Source organism: Aotus nancymaae, unplaced genomic scaffold, assembly GCF_030222135.1.
Source record: "Aotus nancymaae isolate 86718 unplaced genomic scaffold, 86718_ANA_hifiasm-v0.15.2.pri h1tg000028l, whole genome shotgun sequence".
In the NCBI taxonomy this organism is placed as follows: domain Eukaryota; kingdom Metazoa; phylum Chordata; class Mammalia; order Primates; family Aotidae; genus Aotus; species Aotus nancymaae.
The window spans coordinates 40903285-40926901 of NW_026988441.1; the positions used below are offsets into that span (position 1 = coordinate 40903285).

The 23617-nt window shown below is 55.1% G+C and overlaps 1 protein-coding gene across 5 annotated transcripts in view; it reads right to left on the reverse strand.

Moving 5' to 3' along the window:
* The window catches only part of CELF5 (CUGBP Elav-like family member 5), a 71669-nt gene that overhangs the window by 16737 nt on the left and 31315 nt on the right, over nucleotides 1-23617 (reverse strand). For 3 of the 5 annotated variants that reach the window (XM_064382103.1, XM_064382105.1, XM_064382107.1), the window contains exons 3-5: nucleotides 6546-6597; nucleotides 4539-4667; nucleotides 2040-2119 (exon numbers count right to left, since the gene is read on the reverse strand). In XM_064382103.1, coding sequence (XP_064238173.1) covers nucleotides 2040-2119; nucleotides 4539-4667; nucleotides 6546-6597 — 261 coding nt within the window. Of the gene's footprint in view, nucleotides 1-2039; nucleotides 2120-4538; nucleotides 4668-6545; nucleotides 6598-9743; nucleotides 9762-23617 lie in introns of those variants that run through there. The other 2 variants (XM_064382106.1, XM_064382104.1) reach the window with 2 other exon arrangements.

Genomic DNA, 23617 nt, shown 5'->3' on the forward strand with positions numbered 1-23617 from the left:
ACAGCGGAAGGCTGCCACCACTAGGGACAGGGGGCCCTGCTTTGCTGAAGCACAGACAGAAACCATGTGACTGCCATCCCACCCCATGGGACAGGTGCCACACAGCTGAAATCTGCCAACAGGCAGCCCTGGGCAGCTGAGACAGTGGTGAGCAAGGGGGTGTCTGACTGTGCAGTCAGGACATGGCAACAGGTCCTGATATCGGTGTCAAGAGAAGCCTGGTGGCCGGGCACGGTGGCTCACGCCTGTAATCCCAGCACTTTGGGAGGCCGAGGTAGGCAAATCACCTGAGGTCATGAGTTCGATACCAGCCTGGCTAACATGGCAAAACCCGGTCTCTACTAAAAATACAAAAATTAGCCAGGTGTGGTGACACGTCCCTGTAACCCCAGCTACTTAGGAGGCTGAGGCAGCAGAATCACTTGAACTTGGGAGGCGGAGGTTGCAGTGAGCCAAGATCTCACCACTGCACTCTAGCCTGGGCAACAGGTCAAGACTCCATCTCAAAAAAAAAAAAAAAAAGAAAAAAAGAGAGAGAGAGAGGCCTGGAGTCAGGGGCCCAGGAGGCCATTCCCACCCCACATACCCTGATTTGGGCTTAAGAAGAAAAATATCTTCCCCTTGGACCAGTTCCTCCCTGATGAACTGTCTCCCAGCAGAATGCACCCTGTAGCTTCCCTGTCTTGGCTGACCTGCCCCCTTTGATAGAGAACTCACTCCTCCAGACGCCTACCAGCCCTGTCCCTGATGTCTCTGAGCTTGAGAACACTTACCCTTGTGCTGAGCTAAGCCCCTCCCCTTTGGGTTTTCAGAGCTGAGAGGGGAGGGTCATTCCTCCCAGGCGCCATCTTCCTTGTAGCAGATTTGGAAATGTGTGTGTAGGGACGATGGCCCCCGGGGACTCCATCCTCAGGGGAAGGGCCATCCCCAGTGACTCCTTGGTCCCGCCAGCTGCTTACTGCTGCAGACCCTGGGACCTGTCCCCGGTCCCCATCCCTACCTCACCCAGTGAGTCCATGGCTCCCATCCAGGCTTCCCCTACCGTCTGTTTTCTGATAGACCTCCACCCCATCCACCTGGCCCCAGCCCAGGCCGCCTCCTCCCTCAGCTGGACCTTGCCCTAGGCTCCTCCCTGGCTTCCCAACCTCCAGTCTTGCACCCTGCCCATCCCCTACATCAGCCCCAAAGGATATCTGCAATCAACCTGGCCGGTCTCCTCCCTTGCTCTAAACCATCTGTGGCTCCCCACTGCCCTAGGAGAAAGTCCAGGCTCCTCCGGGCTGCCGTTGCCACCTCCCAGCCTTTCTTCTTGTCCTCAGCAAATCCAACCCAGGTGTCTCCCCTCTAGGACACCCTTACATGTACACATATACACACACACTCACAATCTATACTCACACACACCTGCATATACTCACAAACGTGTACACAATCACCCACAATACTGACACTCACACGGGCACACACACACACACACCTGCCCGCAAACGCACCTGCAGATGCACACACATGCACTTCCTCCCCCAGGGCCTGGGCACACTCACACACATGTAGAAACACACACGGGCACTCACATAAACACACACATGTGCCAGTATCTACACACTAGCACACAATGGCACACTTATCCATCTGTATTCACACACACCCCTCGTGCACACAGCACTCACATAACACTCTCCGACCAGTGATGACAGGCTCAAACATGCACTCACACACACATGCATGCATGCACTCTCTCAGGCACACTCACACACAAATGTGTACACTCACCCACACACGCACACTTGGAATACATCCATGCACACACACACACTTTGATGCATACTCACCTCCACATCTCCACACACCCACATGCATATACCCCACGCACGGGACCACAGTCAGGGACTGCACCTCTCTCTCCACTTGTGCTCCCTCTGAAGGACAGCCAGGGGCTACTGGATGACAGTGATGGTAAGGCCATGGCCTGTCTCATCCCTGTCCCCCTCACCCCTTTCCCACGCCCACCCCCACGGCCAAGGGCAGCTGCAACTCACCGGCATGGTCTGGCTCCCATGCAAGGCGTGGATGGCCGCCTGAGCCTCTGTGTGGGAGGAGAACTTCACGAAAGCACAGCCTGCTCCGAGAGAAGGAGATAGAGAAGTGATGGGGACACAGGACTGGTGGAGTAGGGGACACAGGAGAGGGGACAGAGAAACCTATATGGCCAGTGTCAGACATGCTCCCAGGGAGAGTTGATGACAGAAAGACAGCCAGTCATTTGCTCAGACAGATAGCTGGACAATCAGCCAGACCAAGGGTCAGAATGGAGGAGAATCGCACAGATAGACGGCCACAGAGTTAGACGAAGAGCTGGTCACTCATGCAGCCAGCCAGCCAGCCTGCCATTTGTTCATTTAGTCCGGCAGAAACTCAGCCAGCCATCCGGATAGCTGGTTAGATGGTCAGACACAGAGTTTGTGAAGCATACAGCCAGATGGACAGTGCAAAGCTGGGCACCGTCAGGGACGAGGTCCCGTCCATCAGAACAAATGACAGGATCAAAGTCCAGATAGTTAAAATCAGATATGTGGAGTTAAAGTGACAGACCGCGGGACACACAGTCCCATGGGCAGAGTCAGCAGAGACATGTGCGGGTCCAGACAGACGGACCTGTCTGACCCAGCCAGATAGATGGAAATGATCAACCGCCAGACCTGAGCAGACCCAGACAGAGCCATATAAGCAGACAGACCACCAGAGACCACCAGACACAGGCTAATGCAAACACAGTCCCACGGACAAAGTCATAGAACAGGCAGAGGCCACCAGACCCAGCTCCAGACTGATAGAGTACTATGGAGGGACCAGCCATATTGTGGGGGGAGGGGGTGGAATGTTCTGGAATTACATAGTGGTGATAGTTGCTCGGCTTTATGAATAGAAAAAAAAGCACTTCATTGTACATTTTCTTTTTTAGGTGAAGTCTCGCTCTGTTGCCCAGGCTGGAATGCAATGGTACCATCTCAACTCACTGCAATCTCCACCTCCCGGAGGCCTCAGCCTCCCGACTAGCTGGGATTACAGGTGTCTGCCACCACGCCCGGTTAATTTTTGTATTTTTGGTAGAGATGGGGTTTTGCCGTGTTGGCCAGGCTGGTCTTGAACTCCTGACCTCAAGTGATCCACCCGCCTTGGCCTCCCACAGTACTGGGATTACAGGCATGAGCCACTACGCCCCGCCTTACTGGGCATTTTAAAAGGGTGAATTTGGTGGGATGTGGATGACATCTCAGTTTTAAAAAGGAAGAACCAGGCAATGCTCTGAAACCATCGGACACATTCAGTCCTAGTAAGGTAGAAAAGACCAGAGTGGTCGGTTCCAGATGAGCTCTGTGGATAGAGACCACCAGACACCGTCATTTGAACTCTCAAGAAGGAAGATAGCCAGACAGGCAGAGACCACCACAGTCAGTCATATGGACAAATCATACAGACTCAGACAGAACCGGGCAGAAACAGTTCTACGAACAGTCAGGTGGACCCATCCGAGACCACAGGACACAGGTAACTGTGTCCCTGGAGAAGCCCCGCCCCTCTCCAGACCCTGCCTCATCCCAAGGCCACGCCCCTGCATTACCACTCACCTGCAGCCCCTGGAGAAGCCCTGCCCCTCCCCAACCACGCCCCATTCAAGGCCACGCCTCTGCATCCCCGCCCTCCCCACCGCAGCCCCGCCCCTCTTCAGGGCCCGTCCCCAGAGCCAGCATGCAGAGAGAGCATGCAGGTAGGATCGTGCGGGACCAGTCTCTACCCAACCCCACCCCTGTGAACCAGCTCCTCGCCACCAGCCCCAGCCTCCTATGGGCCTCGCCCCGCCCCACCTGGCCAGCCCCACTCACTGTGTGCTCAGCCCCGCCCTCTCCCATGGCCCCTCTCCCATGTCCCCTCTCCTTCCCACGGCCCCTCCCTCTGGAGCCAGTCCCTCCTAACCCTACGAATTCCACCCCTCCCTGTAGCCCCTCCTCTACCCAACACCCCACTTCTGCAGCCTCACCCACGGACTTCACCTCTGATGAAACCTCGGGCCTCTCCAGGGCCAGCTCCTCCCTACTCTGCAGCCCCAGCCCTCCCCAAGGGCCCACCTTTGGTAAAGCCCCTCCCCTCCTTGGAGTCTTGCCCCCAGGCCCCGCCCCCAGAGCCAGCTCCACTCCACCCTGCAGCCCCACCTCCTCCCAAGGATCCGCCCCCTGCAGCCTCACCCAGACCCCACCCCTGGAGAAGCCCCGCCCCTTCCCAGGGTCCCACCCCAGAGCCAGCTCCTCCCCATACTGCAGCTCTAGCCCCTCCCAAGGCCCGCCCCTGCAATTCCCCACCCCAGGCCCCGCTCCTGCAGCTTCACTATAGACTCCACCCCTGGAGAAGCCCCGCCCCTCCCCAGGGTCCCACCCTATAGCCGGCTCCTCCCCACGCTCCAGGCCCCACCCTCCTCAAAGGCCCCACCCCCAGTGCCAGCCCCGCCCCTCTCGCAGTCCCGCCCCGGCCCCGCCCGTCACCTTTGCTGCTGCCGTCAGGCCCCCGGAGCACGGTGCACTCGTCGATGACCCCGAAGGGCTGGAACAGCCGCAGCACGTCCTCCTCTGACTGCTGCTTGTTCAGCATCCCCACGAACAGCTTCCGGTCCCCTGTGGGCGGCGACACCCACCTCAGCCGAGTCCCCGGCCTCCGGGAGGGCCTCCGGGATTTCTCTCCCTCCTTCCCTCCAGCAGAGTGGAGGCGGCAGGGCAGGAAGATGCGGCGCCCGGGTCCTGCCGGTTCCAGTTCTGCGCCTGCGAGGGAGGACCCAGCCGCGCCCTTTCCTTGCCCCGGATCTCTCCACCCTCCCACGGGCCCTGCAGGTTCCCATCTCCGGGCTTTTGCCCAGGCGGCGCGCCCGCCTGGAATGCACTCCCTGCAGTTTTTTGGGGTCTCTGCTCCACTGCTCCCCCTCCAGGCGGAGAAGACCTCTCCCTCTGGTGCACTCAGCCCGCACCGAACACTACGGCTAGGAGCTGTCTCGCCGGGCCTGGGTCCCCGTCTGTCTGTCTTTCTGTCTGCCCTCCGTACCTGCCAGGCGGAGATGGGCACTGACGGTCCCTGGACCCTCTTGGTGCCCAGCAGAGGCCCCTGCCCAACCTTGTCGGGATCAAGAGGGGACAGGCAGTCACCATCTGTGGAAGGGAGTGAGGGTTCACGTGCTCACAGGACCAGGGGCCCTGGCAGCCTGGACCCTCTGCCGGTTGGGGCTGGGCTGGAACCTGGTCTGAGGCAGGGGCTGGGCCAGCCTCTCCTGTGTGAGCTCTGCCCCTTTGGGTAATCGCATGCTCCCTGGTAATGGGGAACGTGGTGGCTTCATCTCCGAGGGACGGCGAGCTGGGTTACTATGGAAACCACTCTCGGCAGCTGTCACTCATGGGGGTGGGAAGGAGAGAGAGAAACCAGCAGAGAGATGGAGAATCAGGCAGAGAGAGACAGATCAGAGACAGCACGTGCGAGAGAGACTGCGAGAGACAGAGAGAGAATAAGAGGGACGAAGAGACAGAGAGAGAAGAAGGAGAAAGAGACACACAGAGGGCGATGGAGAGAGAGAGAAATAGAGTGGAGGCATACGGACCGCACCTCGCTACGCCCTGTCCCACGCTGGCAGCCAGGGTGGAAAGTGTGAAAGGGGCTCCCAGCCCAGAGGGCCTTTACCGGGCTCCTACATATACCTAGAGGTCCTAACACTCCTGCCCCACACCCCTCAACCAAGTCTGGCTGCCCCTCTTCAGTCTCCACTTGAGGTGGAGAAGAAATACACACATTTCCAAGAATGACTAGCGTTGGGTCCCAAGGAACAGCCGAGTATGCCCCCGCCAGGGGGACGTCCTGACACCAAGCTCCAGCCCCATACAGACCCCAGTGGGCAGCCTCCCACAGTCAAGCACACACGTGCAAACACGCCCATGCGCAGGCCGGGCACACGCACATGCACGCGGGCAGGAAGGCATCCCACCGCACACCGTACGTGCGTGCTCATGTGCACCATCTGCAGAAACAAAAATGCACACGTGCACAGACTCACACACATCTGCACGCAGGCAAGCCGGGTGTGCACTCATATACACACACATTCAAGCATGCACATACCAGCACACAAACATTTGCACACAGAGACCCCAGAGAGCAATCCACAGCCCTTCAGGCCCCCATCGCCTGTGTTTAAAGCCCCCCGACTATTGCACCCTGAAGGGAGTAGGGTATTTCAAATTCTAGGGGGGAGGCAGCTGGACCTGGCTAGACCCCTCCATCCTCCCTTGGGGTCTATGGACATAGCCCCTGCTGCTCTCTGGAACCCCTGCCTCTCCCCCCACCAAGAGGTGTGTGAGCAGGCATACGACTACTGCATGCTTTGAGGCAGGGAGGCCAGTTCCAGATCCACAGGCCTCCGCCACTGTCCCTTTGGGGGAGAGAGGAAGGAAGAGATTTTCCTTCTCCCATTCCTCCGCCAACCCCCAGCCTGGCAGCCACAGAGAGATGACAACTACCTCCGCGGCTTTCGCTGTCCGCAGGCTTCACCTGGATTGGCCGCGCCATCTGCAGAGAGAGGGGGAAGGGAAAAGTCAGGCTCAACGGTGGGAGTGTGGTGGGCGGGGGCTTTGCCCGAGCTCTGCCGTGCAGCCCGGCTCACCTCCCACCGCCAGCCCTCAGCACCCCACTAATACCCCAGTCAAAGCAAATGACACACGGCCCTGCCTACAACGGGACTTGTGTGGCGAACTCTTAGTTAGCCCTCAAAACCCAACAACAATATCCCTTGCTTCGGGAAACCTCCTTGCTTCCCCAAATGCGATGGGCCCAATTCCTCCAGTCTCTTTACACGACGTGACTTTGCAGTTCCTACCATCAAGAACTACAGTCTATTTTCCCACTCCTGGCACTTGAACTTGGCCAAGTGACTTGCTGTGACCCACAGAATGTGGTGGAAGTTAAGTTGTGAGAGTTCTGAGCCTAGGCCTTGAGGGACCTTGTAGCTTCCACGCTTGGAAGCCTGAGACTGCCCGGTGGAGAAGCCCAAGGGGAGGCCCCTCCCCCTCCTCTCCTGCTAAGCCCAGTGGAGTCTCAGCTGACTGAAGCTGCTGAGTGACCCCAAGAGAGGCCAACAGAAGAACTGCCCAGCTGAGACCACACTGAGCTTTGCAGAATCAAGAACAAATACAATTACTGGAGCCGTTTGTTACTCAGCATGCTGACTGATACACCGAGGCAGCTACATTTAGCCACATCTCCCAGGAGCTTTGAGAGGGGTCATACAGGAGCTTTGGGTGGGGTCAGACCTGAGTGGACCCGCCTGCCATCTGGATTCATTGTTCTAGACACTTTTGTCCCCCCGCCCCAGGCACTGAAAATCATGTTTAATGAAAAAACAAATTCTCCCTTGCACCAACCCTCACAACATACCCAGTTCTAGGTATGAGCTAATTCGGATATTTGAGAGCAGGTTCCAGGGAAGTGAGAGCTGGGGAGGCATTTGTATCTCCACTGGTCCTGGGACAGAACCCTTCTCCCAACCTGATGTCTGTGGCAAACTCCTATTCAACCTTCAAAACCCAACTTAAAAGTCCCCATGCAGGGACTCTTCCCACTCCTCTGGGCTCCTTCCTCCCTCTGTCTCAGGGCCAGAAGTGTCTATGTCTTGTTCTGTCTCTCTCCAGACAGGGGACCACAGTATCTCCCCACATGGGGAGGGACACATGGAGGAAATGGAGAAACCTGCTGAACAGAAGGGACCAGAAGGAAGTGGCCAACTTCCACCAACACAGAGGGGCGTCTGGAGTGGGAAAGACTGCTGGTCTCAGAGCTTTTTCCAAGTCAGACAAACTTGAAATAGATCCCCACGCCCCCCGAGCCCTGTGGGTTCCGAAGTGTTCTTTCTACTCTTCTGACTTTTGAGTTTCAGCAGAGAACACACTTGAAAAACACCCGGTTTTCTTTTTCTTTTTCTTTTTTTTTGAGGCAGAGTCTCGCTCTGTCGCCAGGCTGGAGTGCAGCGGTGCGATCTCGACTCACTGCAGCCTCCGCCTCCCGGGTTCAAGCGATTCTCCTGCCTCAGCTTCCCAAGTAGCTGGGACTACAGGTGCATGCCGCCACGCCTGGTTAATTTTTTTTGTACTTTTAGTAGAGACGGGGTTTCACCATGTTAGCCAGGATGGTCTGGATCGCCTGACCTCATGATCCGTCCGCCTCGGCCTCCCAGCACCTGGTCTGGATCGCCTGACCTCATGATCCGCCCGCTTCGGCCTCCCGAAGTGCTGGGATGACAGGCATGAGCCACTGCACCTGGCCAAATGCCAGGTTTTCTAATCACAGCACAGCTGCCCAACAAGCTTCAGAGACAGGTGCAATTTTCACCCCATTCTACAGATGTTGACATGGAGGTTTCTGTTATTTGTCTAAGAGAGAAGTTATCTGTGTAAGGTCATGGTGAGTGAAGACTTTCTGGACTCCAGATTCAGTGATCTGTCCACCCACTCCCATAAACAAGGCCTCTTCCCCATCTCTGAACCCCCAAAGTCCCCTCCCCACGGAGCTCTGTCCCTTGTGATCTGATCCCTTCTCTAAGCCCCATCTCAGCTCCATGTCCTCTCTCCCACCCTGAGCAACCCCTCAGTTTGCACTCCCTTCCTCAGAGACCCCTCTGCATGTCCACCCACCCCCCAAGCTTCCCTCTTCTCTTGAGCCCCTCCCACTTCAGAGGCTCTTCCTCATCTCTGGGTCCCCTCCCCTCTCCAAGACCCTCTCCCATTCTGACACCCTCCTTCCTGAGTGTATGTCCTCGGCACATATGGTTTCTTCAAACTGAACTCAGCTTTGGGGGCCCCAGAACCAGAGAGGCCCCTGCCTCCCTGACCCTGTGTTCCCAATCCTCCCAGCCCAACCTTCCTGCCCCCCAGCCACACCCTCAGAGGGACCCTGACCATCTAGGAGAGGAAAACCTCCGTGCCCCTCCCCCACCCAGTCAGCCGGACCTCCTTCCCACCCCATGCCCCCCATGCATACACACCGGGGCCCTTTCCACCTGGGTACCACACCCTGCTAGGCTGGAGGCAGGAGGGGAGACGGTTTCAACCAGATGGGACCAGCTTCTGGGCTGGGAGGGGGGTGCCAGGGGAGGTGGAGAGAGATGGGGGTACCTGCAGGAGCTCCAGCCTCCTGCTCCCCCCCACCCCTCCCACCCCACCTCCGTTGGCCCTCACCTCCTCCCCCCCAGCACCTTGGGCAGATGAGGATGGGGTTGCCATGGCAACGCTGATTCACCACACGGAAGCTGGCAATTGTTGTTGCCATGGAAACCGCCTCTTAGGGGCGAGCCCAGCTCCTGCCTTGCACAAAAGAGATATTTAAATATAATCTTCTGGAGATGGACGAGGGAGGCGGGGAGGGGCGGCTGCGGGGATAGAATCTGCCCCCATCACTGAACCCTCCATCCCCACCTTGTTCTGGAGTTGGGGGGCTGGGGTACCTGCTCCCCATCTCCCCCACCCGTCACATAGCCTGGGCCCTTCCGCCTCCTACTGGGAGGTCCCTTCCCCCCTCCTGGGTCAGCTCCGTGGCCGGGGAGAGGGGGTCCTGGTCTGGTCCAGAGAAGCCAGCTGGGTAGCCCCCTCCTCTCCAGGCCTCCACACCAAAGCCGAACTCCAAGTCCCAGCTGTCCCCACCCCGCGGCCCGGCGCCCGCCTTACCCACCGGCCTGGAGACGCGCGCCAGGCTGGCATCCACGTGCCGCCGCCCGCCCGCCCGGCCGTCCCGGGCGCACAGGCGCGCACCCGCCGCACTGCACGCTCGGGCCCCGCGCCGCGCGCCCTGCGCCCTGCGCCCTGCGCCCGACGCCCAGGCGGGCCCTGCCCGCGCTGCCCGCCCGAGCCAGGAGGAGGCGTGCCAGGAGGGGATCTGGGTCTCCCCACACCCCACCCCTCCTGTCGCCCCTGCCCGTCCATCTGGCTCTGCCCACCTCCTCCCGGCTCCCTCTCTCCATCTGTCCCGCCGAGGTCTCTGCCGAGTGCACTCCCTCCCTCCTCCACCTTCTCTGGCTCCCCATTGCCGCATCCCTTCCCTGACCCTTCTCTTCCACTCCATTTCTTCAGCAGCATTCCTGCTGTGCCCCACGCTGAGTAATTTTGGAACTCCAGGAAGGACCCTCCACTAGCCTGGCAGAGGGGGAGACAGTCAGACACAAGCTCTCCCATGGGGTCAGGGTTGGAGCTGGGAGAGCTGAGGGCAGAGGACAGTGAAGAGCCAAAGGCTGTCCTGGGCCTGAACTGAAGATGGAAAATTTACATTGGGTTTTGGAGTAGGAGTAGGAGTTTGGAGGGATTGGACACAGTTTCTCATGCTGGAGCAATACCTACATCTGCTGACCCATTTAGTCTCAGGATAACTTAATGAGATGAAAACATGCATTCCCATTTTACAGATGGGCAAATGAAGGCCAGAAAGAAGGGAGAGGTTGGGAGGCCAAGGTGGGAGGATCACTTGAACCCAAGGAGTTTGAGGCTGCAGTGAGCTATGATCACTCCACTACACTCCAGCCTGCAAGACAGAGCCAGAACCTATCTCTACAGAAGGGAGAGGGGCAGGAGGGAGGTGCTGTGAGGACCCAGCCATCCCTCCAACTAAGGGGTCCCGTGGGCTGAGGAGCGTCTTGGCACTGTGGGCATGGGTGGGCTTGCACGGGGTGGCTGAGAAACAGTCTCTTATGTTTGACCTGTGTATGCTGGAGATGGGGAAACTGAGGCCCCTTGGGGGTGGGCAACGGGAACGACCGCAGAGGAGTCTCTGGCAGTGAGGCTAGGGCAGCCGTAGTCTCCAGCTGTGCCCTTAGAAGAGTACAGAGTCAGAGGAGGGGTCAGGCTCAGCGGCTCATCCCTGTAATCCCAGCAGTTTGGGAGGCCAAGGCGGGCGGATCACCTGAGGTCAGGAGTTTGAGACCAGCCTGGCCAACATGGTGAAACCCCGTCTCTACTAAAAATACAAAAATTAGCCGGGTGTGGTGGTGGATGCTTGTAATCCCAGCTATTCAGGAGGCTGAGACAGGAGAATCATTTGAACCCGGGAGGCAGAAGGTGCAGTGAGCCAAGATCACACCATTGCACTCCAGCTTGGGCGACAAGAGTGAAACTCCGTCTACAAAAAAAAAAAGAGAGATTCAGGGATGGCCCCAGATGGGTTATCTGCAGGTGGTGTGGAGGGAAGGAAGGAAGATGGACCCCTCGTCTGGGCTGCCCCAGACACCATTCACCTTCCTCACCTCCTACCTAGGCCCCAGCCCAGCCTCTCTGAAACACCCAGGCCAAGCACTGCCCTGCTCTAAATGCTGCTGTGGCTCCCTATTGCCCTCTGGGTAAAGGCTCAGCCCCTCATCCTGGCATTCGAAGGCCCTTTGTTGCTCAGCCCCAGTCATTCCTCTCCACCCCTCCTGCCATGGCCCCCTGAACATGGCCAGTGACGGAATCACCCCCGCTGCCTCCCATCCTTGCCCTTCAAATGCCACCTCCCCCGTGAAGCCTTCCGTGCTCTCTCTCCATCTGCTTCCACTGCCTTGCCCAGGCATTGCCTCGATTGCGACCCCTCCCCCCTAAACACACACACTGCCCTTCCCTCAGGGGAGCTCCGGTGGGAACAGGGGCAGAAGGGCAGCGGAATCTGTGACCCTCCTTTCCCCACCAAGAGCCTAGCCCAGGGTCCACAAATGACAGCGGAAATGAAACACAGGTTTTTAGACTCCTCAGAAAGCAAAACCCAGGCCCCATCCCCGTGGGCCCAGAGCATGCCGGGCACAGTGCCTGGCACGGGAAGTCACCCAAGAGCTGATGCCAGGCAGTGTCTTACGATTCGGTGTCTGCACAAGCCCAGAAAGATGACACGACGCCCCGAGTCTCGCAGCTTGACGCACCGAGGATGCTTCATTCATTTATTCCGTGCCTGTGTGCCAAGCTCGGGTGTTGCATTCAGCACCCGGAAGGCCTCACCTTATCTCAAAACACTTCTAGGGGCTGGGTGTAATCCCAGCACTTTGGGAGGCTGAGGTGGGCGGATCGCCTGAGGTCAGGAGTTCGAGACCAGCCTGGCCAACATAGTGAAACCCCATCTCTACTAAAATACAAAACTTAGCTGGATGTGGTGGCAGGCGCCTGTAATCCCAGCTACTCGGGAGGCTGAGGCAGAAGAATCGCTTGAACCCGGGAGGTGGAGATTGCAGTGAGCTGAGATCGCGCCACTGCACTCCAGCGTGGGTGACAGAGCGAGACTGTCTCAAAAACACAAAACAAAACAAAACAAAACAAAAAAACACTTCTATGGTCCCATTTTACAGATGATGAAACTGAGGTCCGGAGATGGAACTGTCAGACGCCGGGTGTTTTAAGGCCCCCTTGCCCATTATCAGGTTTGGTTTGACTCTGGGCCAAGTCCTGCGGCGTGGAGGTAAGCATGGGAGGTGGGGGTCCTGCCAGGGGGTCACCTCTGTGACCCCCGTGTGCACGGAGAGGGGTTTCAGGAGGGCAACATTGCTCAAGGCAGTTGCCATGTCTGAGCAGTGAAGGACTCCCAGACACACAAATTAATCTCTTTCCAGGGAAATGAGATGAGCAGCAGCGTGGCCGAGGGCGCTGGGATGTCCCTCAGCCCCCAAGACTCTCATGAAGAAAGAGACAGCAAAGTCCCAGATGTCCCGGCCCCTCCCTCGCTGGCCAAGAGATGGAAGCTGGATCCTCTGCCCCTCCCCCGACGCACTGTCCCAGTTCGGGGGTGCTCTCCATCTCCAGGAACCCAGGCTCTGGCTCTGGGGATGGGAAGTGTTGTCCGGGGCTGTGACGGCCCAGCCGGCAGCTTCCCCTGGAATCTGAGCCTCGATTCCAGGGTCCCACGGTCCATTCCAGAATCTATTCTGGGATTGCGTTATTCAATTTCGGATCCTATTCCAGAATGCTGAGATTTGATTAAACTACGTCCCCCACGGACGCTGCTGTCACACTCGTGCGGGAACCGGAAGGTGGGGGGGCCTCTCTCGCTTCAGAAAGCAGCGGTATGGGGGTATCGGGTGGGGGGAGGGCTCCCCTGTGCCAGGAGGAGGGCAGAGAAGCAGAAAGTGGGCAAATGACCTGGGTCACTCACTCCCCTCCTGGCTTATAAAGAGACAGAAGGGTCCACTCCTACTGTCGCCCCAACACACACACACACACACACACACACACACAGGTGTTTTGGGTGGGGGAATCAGGGCACAGGAGAGATGGTGGCTGCCTTGGTGTCTCGTGTGACCCAGCTTCTCCCCGACTCCCGGGCGGTGCTCGTGCGGGAGTGTGCAGGCACGTGAGCCGCCTGGGTGGGCTCTTCCAGCACGGGGCCAACCTCGTGCTCCAGTTCCCTGCGGAGAAACCAGCCATCAGCAGGCACCCAGATGAGCCAGCGTGCTCAGACGTGGCTGGCAGACCAGCGGGAGGGGGTCTTCCGCCCCAGCAGCCCCCACCTGCCCCTCACCAGCCTCCCATTCTCATTCCAAAAGGCTGGCTCCATTTCTGCAGGCGTTCCCGGGAAAAGGTGGCACAGCCCTCAGGTCTCGCCTTTGCTGATCGGGTGGGTGTAAGCCACAGAGGCTGATGCTCTGGGATCTGAACTCCTGGGGATACACTCGAGAGAAGCGTGATGTGTGTCCACCAAAAAACACCCTGGAGGATCTCTGTTGTCACAGCAGATACTGGAAACAATTCAAGTGTCCCCCAACAGGGGAACGGATCGGTAAATGTATTTGTGCCCTGGAATACTAGACAGCAATGAAAAAGCACTGATACACACGACAGCACGTGTAACTCTTTTTTCTTCTTGTTTTTTTTTTTTTTTTTTGGTGCTGGGTCTTGCTCTGTCACCCAGGCTGCGATGCAGTGGTGCGACCATCGTGAGGGAGGAGGTGGGACTCAGATACGGGACCAAATTGAGGACTAACTAAAACAGGGATGGAGTTGAAGCAGCCGACAACACCCAGGAGTCACCACCCTTTCCATGGCAATGACCCAATGACCGGACATGGTGGCTCACACGCCTGTAATCCCAGCACTTTGGGAGGCCCAGGCGGGCAGATCACAAGGTCAGGAGATCAAGACCATCCTGGCTAACACAGTGAAACCCCGTCTCTACTAAAAATACAAAAATTAGCCAGGTGTGATGGCACACACCTGTAGTCTCAGCTACTCGGGAGGCTGAGGCAGGAGAATCACCTGAACCCGGGAGGTGGAGGTTGTAGTGAGCTGAGATAATGCCACTGCACTCCAGCCTGGGTGACAGAGCAAGACTTCATCTCAAAAAAAAAAAAAGAAAAAAAGAAATTTTTGCATAATTTGTACCTTAGTTTGTATGTAATCAAACAATCGGGGACCGAGGCAGGTGGATCACCTGAAGTCAGGAGTTTAAGACCAGCCTGACCAACATAGTGAAACCCCATCTCTACTAAAAATACAAAAATTAGCTGGGCATGATGGTGGGCGCCTGTAGTCCCAGCTATTTGGGAGGCTGAGGCAGGAGAATCAATTGAACCCAGGAAGCAGAGGTTGCAGTGAGCCGAGATTGTGCCACTGGGCACAATCTGGGCAACGGAGCAAGACTCCATCACAAAAAAAAAAAGTAAGTAGGTAAAAGAATGAAGAATGGCTTCTCCAGAGGCAGAGCAGCCGCCTGGGCTGCTTGTTGGCTATTTTTACGGTGATTTCTTGATCATATGCTAAACAAGGGGTGGATTATTCATGAGTTTTCCGGGAAAGGAGTGGGCAGTTCCTGGAGCTGAGGGCTCCTTCACTTTTAGGATAACTTCCCGACGTTGCCATGGCGTTTGTAAACTGTCATGGTGCCGGTGGGAGTGTCTCAAGACACTGTCTCAAAAAAAAATAAAAAAAAAAAACAAGCTGGGCACGGTGGCTCACACCTCTAATCCCAGCACTTTGCGAGGTTGAGGCAGGCAGATCATGAGGTCAAGAGATTAAGACCATCCTGGCCAACATGGTGAATCCCCGTCTCTACTAAAAATACAAAAAATTAGCTGGGCGTGGTTACATGCACCTGTAGTCCCAGCTACTTGGGAGGCTGAGGCTGGAGGATTGCTGGAACCCGGCAGGCGGAGGTTGCAGCGAGCTAAGATTGTGCCATTGCACTGCAGCCTGGGTAACAGAGCAAGACTCCATCTCAAAAAAAAAAAAAAAAAAAGGCCAGGCACAGTGGCTCACACCTGTAATCCCAGCACTTTGGGAGACTGAGGCAGGTGGATCACCTGAGGTCAGGAGTTCGAGACCAGTCTGACAAACATGGTGAAACTGTCTTTACTAAAAAAATACCAAAGTTAGCTGGGCGTGTTGGCAGGTGCCTGTAATCCCAGCTACTCGGGAGGTTGAAGCAGGGAGAATTGCTTGAACCTGGGAGGTGGAGGTTACAATGAGCTGGGATTGCATCACTACACTCCAGCCTGGGCAACAGAATGAGACCCCCTCTCAAAAAAAGAAAAACCAAGTGGATACAAATACACCTGCAGAACTGCTTCTGAGCTACTGCTCCTGGCTCTGCCTACAGGGTGGGCCTGCTCTGCAGAGAAGAGGACCTCTGATGCTGCTTCCACTGTCACTGCAATAAAAGTTACTACCACCACCAGCTGGCCCTTCAATTCTGTCCTGGGTGAAGCCAAGAACCCTCCCAGGCTAAGCCCTCGTCTGCCCTGCATCAATAGCGCACGGCAGCCTCCACCTTCGGGGCTCAAATGCTCCACCCACCTCCGCCTCCTGAGTAGCTAGGACTCCAGGCACAAGCCACCACACCTGACTAGTTTTCTTATTTTTTGTAGAGACGGGGGTCTTGCTATGTTTCCCAGGCTGGTCTCAAACTCCTGGGCTCAAGCGATCCTCTGGTCTTGGCCTCCCAAAGTGCTGGGATTACAGGTGTGAGCCACCATACCCAGCCTTCCATGGAGGAATCTCATCATCATTATATTAAGTGAAACAGGCCAGGCACAGTGGCTCACACCCGTAATCCTAGCACTTTGGGAGGCCGAGGTGGGCGGATCACCAGGTCAGGAGTTCGAGACCAGCCTGGCCAACGTGGTGAAACCCCGTCTCTACTAAACATACAAAAATTAGCCTAGTGTGGTGGCGCACACCTGTAGTGTCAGCTACTCCGGAGACTGAGGCAAAAGAATCTAGTGAACCCGGGAGACAGAGGTTGCAGTTAGCGGAGATCGCACCATTGCACTCCAGCCTGGCAACAGAGCGAGACTAGGTATTAAAGAAAAAGAAAATACAAAACATTAGCTGGGCATGGTGGCAGTCACCTGTAATCCCAGCTACTCGGGAGGCTGAGGCATGAGACTGGCTTGAACCTGGGAGGCAGAGGTTGCAGTGAGCTGAGATCGCGCCACTGCACTCCAGCCTGGGTGACAGAACAAAACTCTGTCTCAAAAAAAAAAAAAAAAGAAAAAGAAAAAGAAATTGAGACAAGAAGGCACACATCAGAAGATGACACAGGTCAAGAGGAAAACAGGGAAAAAAAAAAAACCCACCTAGTGTTTTAGGGACATATTTATAAAAGGCTAAACCATGGAGAATTTTTTTTTCAGATGGGGTCTCACTATGTTGCCCAGGCTGGTCTCAAGCTCCTGGGCTCAAGTGATCCTCCTGCGTCAGCCTCCTGAGTAGCTGGGATTGCAAGTGCACACCATTGTGCCGGGTAAAACCGAGAAGAGCAAAGCATGTTCCTGACAATCAGGATGGTGGCTCCTCCAGCAGGAAGAAAGGGTTTGGGCTTAGGAACACGGGACGGGGTGCATTCCAGGGGAGCGGCTGGGCAGTGGCAACGAAGGTGCTTGTTTGTAATTATTTATGTTTCTTGCGCTTTTCTGTCGATGTGTAGTAATTTTATTTGTATTTATTTATTTATTTTTCTTTTCTGAGACTCTCACTCTGTTGCCCAGACTGGAGTGCAATGGCAGGATGTCAGCTCACTGAGACCTCCGCCTCCCAGGTTCAAGCAATTCTCCTGCCTCAGCCTCCCAAGTAGCTGGGATCACAGATGCCCGCCAGCACGCCCGGCTTATTTTTGTGTTTTCAGTAGAAACTAGGTTTCACTATGTTGGCCAGGCTGGTTTGGAACTCCTGACCTCAAGTGATCCACCTGCCTCCGCCTCCCAGATTTCTGGGATTACAGGCGTGAGCCACTGCGCCCAGCCATGTGTATACTTTTAAATAGTTTAAGAAATATTAGTTAGTTTGTTTCTTTTTAGAAACAGTGTCTTCCTCAGTCACCCAGGCTGGAGTGCAGTGGCACAATCTCAGCTCATTGCAACCTCGGTCTCCCGGGTTCAAGCGATTCTCAAGCCTCAGCCTTCTGAATAGCTGGGATTACAGGCATGCACCACCACGCTTAGCCAATTTTTTTTGTATTTTTAGTAGAGACTGGGTTTCACCATGTTGGTCAGGCTAGTCTCGAACTCCAGAGCTTATGTGATCTGCCATCTCTGCCTCCCAAAGTGCTGAGATTACAGGTGTGAGCCACTGTGCCCAGCCTGGTCTCCCTTCTTCCAGATGGGGCTGGCAGCAGCCCCGGCCTCCCAGGCTGACATGGCAGTGAGGCGAGGTCACCCAGCAGTGCTGGGGGATGATGACAAGGTGTACCCCTGGCCCCTTATAGAAGGCTGGGGAAACTGAGGCACAGACAGAGAAGGACACTGCTTAAGATCCCACCCGACACCCGTGAGCTTCCACTGAAGGGAGACCTCGAACCCCGCAATCTGGACGTGTTATGACACCAGGTGTCCGTGCCCATTTTCTCCCTTGTGAGGAGGTCGCTGTGCCTCCCATTTTTGTGTTACCACACGGCCTGGCATGAAGTAACACGGAACATGGGATATATTATGGATACAAATAACTGGATTTATCACTGGATTCATCAATGTGGTGGCTTAGGTGTCAATTTAAATTTTTTTTTAATTTTCTTAATTTTTTTGAGACAGTCTCGCTCTGTCACCCAGGCTGGAGTGCAATGGTGCAATCTCAGCTCACTGCAACCTCTGCCTCATGGGTTCAAGTGATTCTCCTGCCTCAGCCTCCCGAGTAGCTGAGATTAAGGCATACGCCACCACACCCAGCTAATTTTTTGTATTTTTAGTAGAGACAGGGTTTCACCATGTTGGCCAGGCTGGTCTCGCACTCCTGACCTCAAGTGATCCACTCCCCCACCGCCCCACCAGCCTCCTAAAGTGCTGGGATTACAGGCATGAGGCACCGGGCCCGGCCCTTAAGTGTAAATTCGAATCTTGCCTTTGTCTTGCTTTAGATTCTAGACTCTAGATCTGTGCTATCCAATATGATACAGACCCTAGGTCTAGAACATTCTAGAACATTCTAGACCTGTGCTGTCCATGATACAATAGTTGACCTCTCTGGTCTAGAACAGTCTACATCCCATATGGTAGATGGGCTCCAGTCGAGAACACTCTAGATCTGTGCCGTGTAACCCAGCAGCAGACCCCTGGGCTAGAACATGCTGGAATACACTGTCCAATATTGTGGCCACTGGCCGCACGTGATGCTTTAATTTTCAATTTCAATTTACTAAAACTAAGTAACATTAAAAATCAGTTTCTTGGCTGGGTGCAGTGGTTCATGCCCGTAATCCCAGCACTTTGGGAGGCTGAGGTGGGAGGATCACTTGAGGTCAGGAGTTCGAGACCAGCCTGGCCAACATGGCGAAACCTAAAAACACAAAAATCAGCCAGGCGTGGTGGCGGGTGCCCGTGATCCCAGCTACTTGGGAGGCTGAGGCAGGGGAATCGGTTGAACCCGCGAGGTGGAGGTTGCAGTGAGCCAAGATGGTGCTCCTGCACTCCAGCCTGGGTGATGAAGAGACTGTCTCAAAAAATAAATAAATAAGTAAAAATAAAGAAATACACATATATATAGACTGCATGTTGAAATGATAAGAATTGGGGGCCAGGCGTGGTGGCTCATGCCTGTAATCCAAACACTTTGGAGGCCAAGGCGGGCGAATCACCTGAGGTCAGGAGTTCAAGACCAGGCTGACCAACATGGTGAAACCCTGTCTTTAAAAAATAAAAAATAAATAAAAAAAGAATTGGGATATACTGGGTTCGAATGAAATATATTATTAAAATTAATGTCACTTGTTTCTTTTTTTACTTTTTTTTTTTTTCCCTGGAGATGGTGTCTCGCTCTGCCTCCAGGCTGGAGTGCAATGGCACAATCTCAGCTCACTGCAACCTCCGCCTCCTGGGTTCAGGCGATTCTCCTGCCTCAGCCTCCCGAGTAGCTGGGATTACAGGCACCTGCCACCGTGCCTAGCTCATTTTTTGTATTTTTAGCAGAGACGGGGTTTCACCATGTTGTCCAGGATGGTCTCGATCTCCTGACCTCGTCATCTGCCCGCCTCAGCCTCCCAAATTGCTGGGATTACAGGCATGAGCCACTGCACCCAGGCTTCTTTTTTACTTTTTAAATATTGCTCCTGGAACAGGTTAAATTATATACGTGGCTCACGTTATGTTTCTGTTAGATAACACGGTTCCTGACATTACCTGCTCCTTATCTTCCTAGGCAAGGCCTCTCTCACCCAGACCTCGTGGACACTGGGGCCTGATCATTCTCTGGTGTGGGGCTGTCCCGGGCACTGCAGGGTGCTGAGCAGCATCCCTGGCCTCCACCCACTCCATGCCTGGTGCGCCAACAAGTCATGACAACCACAAATGTCCCCAGATATTGCCCAGTGTCCCCTGGGGGCAGGATCACCCCTGACTGAGACACGTCCCCAGGTTAGGGGATTCCACAGACCCCAAAGAGACTCTGCGTCCCATGACCCTCTGCCCTGCTGAGGTCCCAGGAGGCTGCACACATTGAAATCCACACCCTGAGTGGGGAGGGAGAGAGGAGGTGAGTCCCAGGAGCTGGGGTGCCCCTGGTTTCTACCGTCTGCCACATCGGGAGCTTATTCTGGTGTCTGATGTGAGCAGGGAGAGGATTCAACTTTTTCCCCAAAGAAATGAACACAGGATCTCTCCCGCTGGGCACTGTGGACATTGGGGCTGAATTGCTCTCTGGGGCGGGGCCATCCTGGGCACTGCAGGGTGCTGAGCAGTGTCCCTGACCTCCACCTGCTCCATGCCGGGAGCATCCCCTCCGCAAGTGGTGACAATCACAGATGCCCCAAGACAAGAGCCAGTGTCCCCTGGAGAGGGCAGGATCACTCCGGTTGAGACTCCCCCTTACCTAACCTAACCTAACCCCCTTCGTTAATTGACAGAGGCTCCCATGAGGTCCCATGCCACAGCACACTGGGCACGTTCCAGCCCCATGTCTCGGTGCATTCCGTGCCCACCCACCCCCATCTCCACCTCCATCTGTCAAATCCTTCCATCTCTCATCCCAAACATTCACTCCTTCAAGAAGCATCCCTATCACCGGGCGCAGTGTCTTGGGCTTGTAATCCCAGCACTTTGGGAGGCCAAGGTGGGCGGATCACCTGAGGTTGGGAGTTCGAGACCAGCCTGACCAACACGGAGAAATCCCGTATCTACTAAAAATATGAAATTAGCTGGGCTGTGGTGACACATGCCCGTAATCCCAGCTACTCGGGAGGCTGAGGCAGGAGAATCGCTTGAACCCAGAAGGCGGAGGTTGCGGTGAGCTGAGATCAAGCGACTGCACTCCAGCCTGCGCGACAAGAGCGAAATGCTGCCTCAAAAAATAAAAAAGAAGAAGCCACCTGTCTGCCTTTACTAAATCATCCACACAGGCTGCCTGGCTCTCCTTCAGGACGCTGTCCTTGGGTCACCCCGACATTTGGCCATTGGCTCTATGGTCACCCCTGGAGTCAGTCCAATGGTGGCTCCCCAAAAGATAAATCCAGGCTGAGCACAGTGGCTCAGGTCTGTAATCCCAGCGCTTTGGGAGCCTGAGGCGGGAGGATCGCTTGAACTGAGGAGTTCAAGACCAGCCTGGGCAACACAGTGAGACTCCATCACTACAAAAAATAAAAAATTAGCCAGGCATGGTGGCATGTGTCCGTAGCTTCAGCTACTCAGGAGGCTCAGGCAGGTGGATCCCTTCAGCCTAGGAGGTCGAGGCTGCAATGAGCTGTGATTGCACCACTGCACTCCAGCCTGGGCGACAGAGCAAGACTCTGTCTCTCAAAAAAAATAATAAAAATAAAATAAAATAAAATTATATATATATATATATATATATATATATATATAGTGTGTGTGTGTGTGTGTGTGTGTGTGTGTGTGTGTATATATATAAAATGTATATATAATAACCCCAAATCCTAGCCCTGGGGACCCATGGATGTGCCCTTATTTAGAAAAGAGGTCTTTTGCAGACGTAATTAAATGAAGGACCTTGAGATAAAATAACCCTGGATGTAGGCTGAACCCTAAATGCAATGAGAATGTCCTGCTAAGAGAGACGCAAAGGGGTTTTAAGAGACGCAGACACAGGCCCAGTGCTGTGGTTCACACCTGTAATCCCAGCACTTTGGGAGGCCAAGGCAGGAGGATCGCTTGAGATCAGGAGTCCGAGACCAGCCTGGGCAACATAGGGAGACCCCTGTCTCTACAAACAAAATTTTAAAAATCACAGGGCCGGGCACAGTAGCTCACACCTGTAATCTCAGCACATTGGGAGGTCAAGGTGGGCAGATCATCTGAGGTCAGGTGTTGAAGACCAGCCTGACCAACATGGTGAAACCCTGTTTCGAGTAAAAATGCAAAAATTGTCCTGGTGTGGTGGCAGGCACCTGTAATCCCAGCTACTTAGGAGGCTGAGGCAGGAGAATTGCTTGAATGCAGACGGCAGAGGTTGCAGTGAGCCAAGATCATCCTATTGCACTCCAGCCTGGGCAACAAGAGCAAAACGTCGTCTCAAAAATAAAATAAAATTGGCTGGGTGCAGTGGCTCATGCCTGTAATCCCAGCACTTTGTGGGGGCTGAGGCGGGTGGATCACCTGAGGTCAGCAGTTCGAGACCAGCCTGGACAACATGGTGGAACCCCGTCTCTACTAAAAATACAAAAATTAGCCAGATGTAGCGGCTGGCGCCTGTAATCCCAGCTACTCGGGAAGCTGAGGCAGGAGAATCACTTGAACCCGGGAGGTGGGTGTTGCAGTGAGCCAAGATCGTGCCATTGCACTTCAGCCTGGGCGATGGAGTGAGACTCCATCTCAAAAATAAAATAAAATAAATGAGCCAGGCATGGTGATGTGCACCTGTGGTCCCAGCTACTTGGGAGGCTGAGGTGGGAGGTCGAGGCTGCAGCAGGCTGTGATCGCGCCCCTACACTCCAGCCCGGGCAACAGACTGAGATCCTGCCTCAAATAAATAAATAAATAAAATTAAAAATTAAAATGGAAAAAATCACCCGGGCACAGTGGCTCACGCCTGTAATCCAGCACTTTGGAAGGCCGAGGTGGGCGGATCACCTGAGGTCAGGAGTTTGAGACCAGCCTGACCAACATGGCAAAACCCTGTCTCTACTAAAAATACAAAATTAGCCAGGCGTGGTGGTGAGCACCTGTAATCCCAGCTACAAGGGAGGCTGAGGCAGGAGAATCCCTTGAACCTGGGAGGTGGAGGTTGCAGTGAGCCAAGATCATTGCAGAGAGCCATCGCACTCCAGCCTGGGAGATAAGAGCGAAACTCTGTCTCAAAAATAAAATAAAATGAAATATCAGCCAGGCATGGTGGTGTGCACCTGTGGTCCCAGCTACTTGGGAGGCTGAGGTGGGAGGTCGAGGCTGCAGCAGGCTGTGATCGCGCCCCTGCACTCCAGCCTGGGCAACAGACTGAGATTCTAGCTCAATAAACAAACAAATAAAAAGGAAATAATCAAAGCAGATCCTTCCTCGCGTGAACCTCTCCCCGAGACCCAGTCATCCTTGGAACAAAATTGAAGCTGCTCCCTGCGGTGTCCTGTCTCTGCTTCCTCTTCCCCCTCTCTCCTCCACCCACTCTCCCCCTCACTGCCCCTCACTCACTCTTCTGACCTCAGTGGTCCTCACAGGCTTTGGCTGTGGTCCAGCCTCAGGGTTTCCGCACTGGCTGTTCCCTCTGCCAGGATGCCCTTCCTGCAGAGAGTGCACGGCTCCCTCCTCTCCAGGCCAGCTCCTCGGAGAGGCCTTCCCTGACCACCCAGTCTAAATGGACCCCCCGCCAGGCACAATCTGCTGGCTCATGCTTGGAATCCCAGCACTTTGGGAGGCTAAGGTGGGCGGGTCACTTGATCCCAGGAGTTGGAGACCAGCCTGAGCAACATAGTGAGACCTCCATCTCTGCAAAAAGTTTAAACATTAGTGGGGCGTGCCATGAGCTATGATTGCGCCACTGCACTCCAGCCTGGGCGACACAGCAAAACTTTGTCTCAGAAAAAAATAATAAGGCCAGCCGTGGTGGCTCACATCTGTAATCCCAGCACTTTGGGAGGCCGAGGTGCATGGATCACCTGAGGTCAGGTGTTTGAGATCAGCCTGGTCAACATGGTGAAACCCCGTCTCTACTAAAAATACAAAAACTAGCCC